The sequence below is a fragment of the Octopus bimaculoides genome, chromosome 23, assembly GCF_001194135.2.
Source record: "Octopus bimaculoides isolate UCB-OBI-ISO-001 chromosome 23, ASM119413v2, whole genome shotgun sequence".
In the NCBI taxonomy this organism is placed as follows: domain Eukaryota; kingdom Metazoa; phylum Mollusca; class Cephalopoda; order Octopoda; family Octopodidae; genus Octopus; species Octopus bimaculoides.
In genome coordinates this window covers 6,333,121-6,342,187 of record NC_069003.1, presented here as the reverse complement: position 1 = coordinate 6,342,187, position 9,067 = coordinate 6,333,121, and the positions used below count along the sequence as shown (strand labels likewise).

Below are 9,067 nucleotides of genomic sequence, written 5' to 3'. Positions count from 1 at the left end.
ACTTGCTAACATGGCACCTAATCGAATGTAGGTGGCCACTTTTTTTTGCTGCGCTGGTAGACAGGTTTTCTCTTGTGCCTGTTTATCAGATGGAAACCCCAGGAGATAGGGCTTGAGAAGTGTTGGGGACAAAGCAGGCACGGCTCAACCAGAGTGAAGTCCTCCTCCAATAGGTCATGACATTGGTGACGGGGTCCCTAGCGAGACTAACAGGGAGTTGGTCACCACATAAGGTCCCTTACCAACAACAAGGTAGTGGACAATTCTTTCAGTTTAACAAAATGTTTTTCTAATGATCAGTGTTATTTCAGTTTTATCAGCCACAGAAAGCATGCCATAACAGACAATTGTAGCCTGGTGCAGCTCTCCAGTCGCTGTCAAACCCTTCAGCCCATGCCAGTATGGAAAAACAAACATTAACTGATGATGTATTTAAGTTCAGAAATATGGTCGTCAAAGGAGATAACGAAAGATTAACAGATTCAATATACAGGGGTGAGCAAAAGTAGGTATACAGATGCTTAATGAACAGAATGTTCTTTTCATTTCTCTATTTCTTTTTTTTTTAGGGCTATGAATTTTATGCTCTAAGTATGTTCTTTCTAATTCTTTCTGAACATGGATCATAGAATTCTTATCCTAAAAATGAAAAGAACATTCCAGCTCTATTAACCCTTGAGCATTGAAACCAGCCATATCCGGCCAAAACATTTTACTTTGTTTTATGTTGAAACTGGCCAGATTTGGTCTCTCACACCTATCCTCCAATGTTCGTCTAAAGAATATACGGTCACATAACCGAAATCTTGAAGCTACAAGATAATTTCAGGATAAATTCAAAGCAACATGAATAAAAAAAATATTACATTTGATAGAATAATCTGAATGCTGAAGGGTTAAACAACTGTATATCTACTTTTGCCCGACCCCAAACATTTCTCATGGCACCAATACACTTTCCATGAATTTTTCACGGGTCCAGCTAGTAAGTATAATTATAAAAATGGTCAAAAAATTTGGCACGAGTCCAGCAATTTCAGGAGATGGGATTAATCAACTATAACAACCCTAATGTTCAACTGGTACTTACTTTATCGACCCTGAAAGGATGAAAGGTAAAGTTGGCCCCGGCAGAATTTGAACTCAGAACGTAACAACAGATGATATGCTGCTAAGCATTTTGTCCGGCATGTTAATGATTCTGCCAGCTGGTTGCCCTAATACCTGGGATATATTAATAGTCATATTCCATCATGCAATGAACCACTTCGAAGTTTACAAAAACCTGAATGACAACCAAGTTTAACTTTCCGCAATCTGCTGTACTCAGAAATCCACAGTCAGGGATCTTGCAGGGACCACGAACACAAACTACCTGAAAGAATTGGTTAGTCTTTAAGCTTTTTCTTCTTTTGAGTTGTAAGTACCGATTCCAGTTCAGTTTCCAGCTGTGATGGCTTGAAAAGTCCAAATTCTGTTATGATGCCGCCAGTAATCAGTTCAGAAGGGGTTATATCAAAGGCAGGATTCCAGCATGACATGTCTGCAGAAACGATTTTTAAAAAAAATTTATAAAAGTAGGGAAAATGTGAAAAAAAGTAAGCAACAAAGATTTCAAATGATGACACTTTAAATATCAATCATGCTTCAAATATTTGGCACAAAGGCAGCAAATTCAAGAAAGAGGTTAAGTTGATTACAGAGATCCCAGGTGTTCAACCGGTACTTATTTTATTGACATTAAAAGGATAAACGATTAAGTCAACCGTGGCAGAAATTCAACCCAGAATGTAAAGACAGACAAAATACTGCTAAGCATTTAGCCTGGCGTGCTAGCGATTCTCCCAGCTCACCACATTAAATTACACTAATATTACATACCCGGTGGAGCATCCTCACATCCTCTACATACAATACCCATGTTTCGCTACCATGCAAGCAATATCACACTTAGTACTCAAGTATTATGCAATCTACCTTTCACACAGAAAGACAACACCGTTGTTGCCAGGAGAGGTAATAGCTGCCAAAATTTCTACAGCTCTGTCATAAATTTAACAGCTTTCTTTGAGAAGTTGAGAGTTTGTGAATCCATTGTGCTAGAGTACATCTAGCTTTAGTGCTGAATAATTTGGAAACATTATTCCTTAACTTTTTTTACTATATTTTTGTTAAAAAACACCAACTGCCCTCAATTTAACTGATTTTTAAACCGATGGAGTGCCAGTAGTAACAAGGTCTCATCAGCGTTCTCTTAATCTGACACTTTACATATCAATCAATAATATCCAAAATTAATCGCCAGGTTCTCCAAATATGGGCCCTTGAAAGAAAGAGGAAGTGCAGAAGACCAAGGAACACCTGGAGAAGAACTGTTGAAGAAGAAGGGAAAACCAGCAAATAATTAACATGGAATCAGGTGCAAAGCACAGCCATCAACAGGACAGCATGGAAGAAAGAAAGAGAGTGGAAGCCTTACGTGCCACCTGGCATAAAGGGGAAAGAAGAGCATTGGTGAAGCGGTACTTTACCTTTGGGAGCAGTAGCAATCCCTTTGATGCTTGTCATCTCCTTGGAATTTCTCTCTTCAATGACAATCTCTGTTCCAGATTTCAGTTCCATGTCACATGACGTGCTGGGTGCCGCTACATAGAACGGAACCCCATGGTACTTGGCAACAATGGCCAGCTGATAAGTTCCAATCTTGTTAGCCGTGTCTCCGTTGGCGACAACCCGGTCAGCTCCCACAACCACTGCGGCTATATTCTTCTCTTTCATCAACATTGCCACCATGCTGTCACAGACCAAAGTGCCAGGCATTTGTTCGTGTTTTATCTCGAAGGCTGTCAGGCGTGAACCCTGGTTATAGGGACGTGTCTCGGTGCAGTAAACATGCTTCAACATCATCTTCTCATGCAAACTACGGATGACCCCTTAAAAAAGAAGGAAAGAAAAGTATGGTAGCCATGTGGTGAAGGTGATGTGCAAATGACACCACAGGGTCATAGGTTCAAATTACATAAACAGAAGTGTTTCTTTGGTATAATTGTTTAGAATGTCTGGTGTTTACAGAAAATGTGAATCAGAACTAACCCTGAAGTGAGCAACAATAAGGCAAGACATTAAATAATGCAGTCTCCTAGATACACAGACACACTATGTCTAAATAAAAGACTGTGAAGATACATGGCTTAGTAGTTAGGGTATTCACAGCTCACGATCGTAAAGGCACAAGTTCAATTCCTGACAATGCATTGTTTTCTTGAGCAAGACAATTTATTTCACGTTGCTCCAGTCCACACAGCTGGCAAAAATGAATTGTACGTGTAATTCAAAGGACTAGCTTTATCATAACGCCATATGCTGAATCTCCCCAAGAACTGAATTAAGGGTACACGTGTCTGTAGAGTGCTCAGCCACTTGCATGTTAATATCACGAGCAGATTGTTCCGTTGATCAGATCAATTGGAACCCTCATCGTCGTAACCAACGGAGTGCCAGTTGAAAGACAGGACAGTAATCCTTAAGACATTTTTGATCATTAGTCGACAGTATTAGGAGGAACCAAGAGTTAAATATCACCAAGGAAAAATATTTTGGATAATGTAGTCCTAGAAGCACTATTTTTTTATTCTACTTAAGTCATTTGACTGCAGCCACGCTGGAGCACCGCCCTAAAGGGTTTTTAGTCAAACAACTCAACCCCAGGATTTATTCTTTCATAAGCCTAGTACTTATTCTATCAGTCTCTTTTGCTGAACTGCTAGGTTACAGGAGTGTAAACACACCAACATTAGTTATCAAACAATGGGGGGAGGACCCAAACATAAATATATGACAGGCTTCTTTCAGTTTACAATCACAAGGCTTTGGTCAGCCCAAGGCTATAGAAGACACTTGCCCAAGGTGCCGTGCAGTGGGACTGAACCTGGAATCATGTGGCCGAGAAGCAAGCTTCATACCACACAGCCACACCTGCACATTTACCTACATTAAATAAAATACTCCTAGATAGACCATGTCTGAGTAAAAGACGGAATGGTCACAGCTGAAACATATTTGATTGCAAGTCAGTGGCGTAAATGTTCTCCAAGTTAAGCTGTAAAATAAGATAGAATAAAGGAAAAAATAAAAACTAACAAGATCCATACCTAAAGCTGTACCATAACCAGCCGTGGCCAAAGAACCTGTGTTACAATGTGTGACCACAGACACTGGACAATTGTTGTTGTCTGCCAGGATCTTCTCGGCACCAATTCTGCCAATGTTTTTATTGTCAGTGATGTCTTTATCCAACATTTCTTCAATTTCAGCAGTGATCCTGTTAATATATATATGTATATATATATACATAGATAGATAAACATAGAGGTTTAAAAAAAAAATTTTTTTAGATAAAAAAAAATAAGTGCTGGAGTTGATTTATTCAACAAAATAATTCAAGGGTGTACCCCAGCATGGCCACAATCTAATGACTGAAATCAGTAAATGAAAAATATATACACTGAAAACTGCGAACCTGAACTAGGTTCTGATCTGATATGGCAATGTTTCTACGGCAGAAACTGAAAGTCCAATCAGCTGGCAAAAGTGAGTTGTATCTGTATTTCAAAGGACCAGCCTCGTCACATTCTGTGACGCACTAAATTTCCAAGAACTACATTAAGGGTATACATGCTTTTAGTGTGCTCAGCGACTTACATTAATTTTAAAGGCAGGCTGTCTTGTCGCATCACGCAGAGCCTTCCAAGATGATTCTATGTCATCATTTGATATCAACAGTGTTTTGTGCATTGTCCAACTTGATAGAGAACACAGCCTGCTTTTCAACAGTTTTCAAAGGCAGAACATTAATGTGTTTAGGGCACTGATGACTTTTGTAGTCTTGTGATTCAGATAGAACATAACCTTACTATGGAAAGAGAATGGTTAGAGAGATAGCAGATGTTATGAAAGAAACATGTAATGTTAAAGTCCCTAATATCTCATTTCTCAGTGATAATATAGACTACAAGATGCCAATCCTTAGATCAAAGATGTAACCAGCTCGTCTTGCAACAAATTCGCTGTTGAAAAAAAGGTATTTGTGATGCTTAGACTGAATTCCTTGCAAATGGAGAGCACATGCAGACCGCTGGAGTTCATTCAACCTACAGCATAGCGGCTGCATACACTCTCCCATTTCTGAAAATACCAATCTGAGCATTAAAGTCACCCATAAGGATATGTTTATCGCTATGGTGACAATTGGAGACGACATCACAGAGTTGGTTGTAAAATTCATCCTTTTCCTGCTCAGTGCTGGCCATGGTTGAAGCACAGCAACTGACAAGCATAGCAGGAGTGTTGTGATCAAGTTCCAACATTAGTGTCATGATGTGATCAGAAATACTTTTGCGTATAGAAAGGATGTATCTAGCTATTTCTGTCTTGATGGCAAAACCAACACCAGAATGGCATGGCTCATACTCATGTCTTCTACACCAGAAAAATATGTATCCACCTATACTTTCTTCTGTGATGATCCTGCAAGACGAATTTCACCGAGTGCGCACACACACACACACATATAAAATAAAACTATATGCACACACACATACAGAGTCTTCTATGCATATACATACCTGTCCATTACATCATGTACAGTGGTTGTTTTCTCTGATGTTGACAGTTGTTCTGCTAACAAAGACAGACGAGATGCCGCTTCCTTCATGTTCACAGCTGTTGGTCTGGCACTGACTAAATACTTCAGCCGATTCCCAATGAATTCACACAGCTTTTCTGTGGTTTGGAAACTGGTCTTGGAGTTGAAGAGCTCAACGGCCAGTGACAAGCAACCAGTGATAGCAATAGCCGGAGCTCCCCGCACCTACAAATAAAACCACAATGGAAATATATTAAACAATAAGAAGCTGTCATCACCATGGCTGTGCGGTTAAGAAGTCTGCTTCCCAACCACGTCTCCACCTTTAAATAGTACCTGTTCATTTTCATATATGTGAATACATAGAATAAAAGTATTTTCCCCTTACGTTTAAAAAGTTAAACTTGTTTTAAGTACATAAAATGTGTGGATGTATTTGTGGGATACGAAGGATGGGCCGACCGTTGTATCTGGGGCGATTCCAGCTATTCAAACTACAGCAAAGCAATTATAAAAGTCAAGGCCAAATAATTGATGTAGGTTAAAGTATATAAAATATAAAAGATCGCCGAATATTTTATATACTTTAAGCTACATCAATTAAAATATCTCATTTGCTATTTGATATTTCCATTCATAGTTTATATGTTTATATAAATATTAGGCAGCTTAGTTGCACGCAACTGCATACATACACACACACACACATATATATATATATATAACAATTACAAATACGGAGACCGGTATATCTTCAAATTACACAGTATCAATGTTTACAATATTTGTAAACATTAAACTACAGTATGACCAACAGTGGAAGTAAAAGTAAAATTTGAAGATGTACTAGTTTTCGTATTCTTTGAAATCATTTGCACACCCTATTGATATTCGTAATCCAGTAAAACGAAACATGAATTAGAAATTCAGAAGATTTACAACGGGATATTTCATACTAAGAGTTCGTTGATATTTATTATTACTTGATGCGCTTAGCCGATACCTGGATTATACCCGAGAGCTATTACGGTACCTACGTGTATTTCATAACGATAATATAAACTTGTGTTCGTGATTAGTTTTACTACATTTAGCTCATAACTAGTACTACTATTCAGTATAGAACTTACTTAACTATCTTTCTATATATATATAATATATATTATTATCATAACAAGGTAACGCCGTTAGTACGATAAGTAAAGAGGAAGATGAAAAAGTTGGGAAATATATGCACGTACGTGTTTGTAAGATGTACGTGTTTGTAAGATGTACGTGAGAGATATATAGAGTGGCTATTAATAAGCCCCAAGTAATTAAAGAATGAAACACGTGCACTATATATATATATTTTTTTTCAAAATATCATAAGCCGGGAAGCATAAAAAGAGAAGAATGGAATTTACAAACCTTCATATCTTTTATAGCATGCCAAGCATCGTCTGTATTCTTAAGTGTTATATAATCGAAACTTTCTGGCAACAAGGTTTGATCTAGGATCTTTAAGCTGCCTCGCTCGTACTTTATCGCTTCCAACAAGTTTGCCATTTTGCACAGAAATAAATATTTGGTGGGAAGTGAGGCGAAGGGCAGATAACTCTATATTCTTGATGAGATAACAGGAGTCAATAAAGCGGGACTTTAATTGACTTCTCAATCCTTTTATGTTATCCAGATTCAAAAGAGCTATAGATCACAAGACATTCCAGCCGTGACAGGAGTGTATGAATTTGAATCAAACTGTTTTAATCCATACATATAACTCCCAATAAATTTGAGCTCCCTTCTTTATATTTATATTTATATATGAGTTCAATGAAGGCAACAAGGCAACGGAAAGCGCAAGGAATACAGTATTTGGGAACGGACAATAAGCGTAAGCCAGTGTCAACTGTGGTTCCAGAAATTCCGAGCCGAAAGTACAGCCTAGAAGACGAGCCTCATCCTGGAAGATCTGTAGAGTTCGACGAGGACATTCTGCAAACCTTGGTGGAACAAAATCCCATCGTAACTGTCGAGGAACTAGCAGAGAAGCCTGGATTTGGTCATTCAACCATTCATTGATAACTACGTGCCATCGATTCATTCGACTAAAAGTTCCCGAGGCGATGCCCCAGCATAGCCGCTATTTAATGATGACCATTAAAATAAACGAGCACTCAGAGAGCGCAAATCTCCGCCAAGGCAACACCAACGTCTCCTCAACGATTAAACAGAAACCATCGATCCCCAAATCTAATTAGTTCGTGCCAGTCACGAGGTCAAACATCCCTGAAAGTTTCATCCGAATCCATCCAGTGGTTCTTGAGATATCTTGTCCATGGACAAACTAACAAACAAACACGACTGAAAACAATACCTCTGCCTTCACTAAGGCGAAGGTAAATATACATCGTCAGCCACTAAGGGACATGCTCAACTGGTTAAGGCCAATCACAATATGGAAACATTTCTCATGGCCCCAGCAGATAAAACGGAAGACACGTTACCCCGGAAGAGGGCGAGGTCGATGCACTGAAACAGCCGTTCTGACTTACGGAGCTCGCACTTGCGGACAGCACTCTCTGCCATCTATAGCGGTGAGTAGGGATATGGCCCAGGTACCAAGAACGCTAGAGGCCTCCACTATTACAGAGTCGACTATAAACCTGTGCCGCAGTGTGACCTGAATATAATTTTTTCCCCTATACTTTTAGTTCAGGTGTACCGCCGAATTTTAAAAGGAATATAAGTGCACCGCAAGTGAAAAAATGTTGCGGAGCACTGTTTTATACCAAGACAAAAAAGTACATGTTAATACTACCCAATGTACAGCTGCTACCGTTGCTGCTGTTACCGCCGTTGCTGTGGTATTGTATTTATTTTCCTTGGTTACCAAAACACCACAAACCACGATTATCGCCACCATTGTTGTTGCTATCAGCCATCGTCCTCCCTGCCGTCGCAGTTATCAAACATGGACGAAGATCCACACTCTGGTATTGACAACATTATCTCGGAATTCAACACTTACGAAGATTTTCTTGACTCCCAAATCACATCCCTGGACCTTTATTACCTGGAGGTAATTATTTTCTGTTTCACCGCTAGGCATTTCTTCGCTAACGACAGACACCGCTTTTCAAACAAACATTCGTAAAAATCTCATTACTTGTTTGTTTTTTACTGTTGTTTTTTTCCTTTCTTTTGTTTTTTCTTTTTATTTTTTCTCTTTTATTAAGTCTAGTACTGATTCTGGTAAAACTTTTGTTTTTGTCCGAACCGCTTGGTTACGGGGATGTAAACAATCTAACACCAGTTGCCATGCTGTGAAAGTTCAACACAGGCAGACACATACACGCTTACATACATACATTCATACATACATCTCTCTCCCTCCATCCATCCATCCATCTATATATATATATATATATATATATATAT

The 9,067-nt window shown here is 38.9% G+C and overlaps 2 protein-coding genes across 2 annotated transcripts in view; one reads left to right on the top strand and one right to left on the bottom strand.

Moving 5' to 3' along the window:
• Positions 1–6: 6 nt before the first annotated feature.
• LOC106868743 (methylthioribose-1-phosphate isomerase) lies at positions 7–7,289 on the bottom strand. Its single transcript, XM_014914145.2, has 5 exons — positions 7,055–7,289; positions 5,625–5,869; positions 4,152–4,321; positions 2,532–2,933; positions 7–1,543 (listed from the first exon to the last, which is right to left on the bottom strand). The coding sequence occupies exons 1-5, from the start codon at positions 7,190–7,192 to the stop codon at positions 1,389–1,391; spliced, it is 1,110 nt and encodes a 369-aa protein (XP_014769631.1). The 5' UTR covers positions 7,193–7,289; the 3' UTR covers positions 7–1,388.
• A 1,212-nt stretch (positions 7,290–8,501) lies between these two features.
• LOC106868753 (cilia- and flagella-associated protein 299) overlaps positions 8,502–9,067 on the top strand; it is a 25,028-nt gene continuing 24,462 nt past the window's right edge. Inside the window, exon 1 of the mRNA XM_014914177.2 lies at positions 8,502–8,708. Coding sequence (XP_014769663.1) covers positions 8,601–8,708 — 108 coding nt within the window. The 5' untranslated portion in view covers positions 8,502–8,600. The remainder of the gene's footprint in view (positions 8,709–9,067) is intronic.

What these genes read in the sequence shown, in the direction of transcription:
- LOC106868743 (XM_014914145.2), bottom strand. Translation starts at nt 7,192, where the DNA reads ATGGCAAACTTGTTGGAAGCGATAAAGTACGAGCGAGGCAGCTTAAAG. An exon ending in ATGCTATAAAAGATATGAAG is followed by an intron (nt 5,870 to 7,054) that starts GTTTGTAAATTC and finishes TTTTATTTGTAG; the next exon opens with GTGCGGGGAGCTCCGGCTAT. An exon ending in GATTGCTACTGCTCCCAAAG is followed by an intron (nt 1,544 to 2,531) that starts GTAAAGTACCGC and finishes TCGTTTCTGCAG; the next exon opens with ACATGTCATGCTGGAATCCT.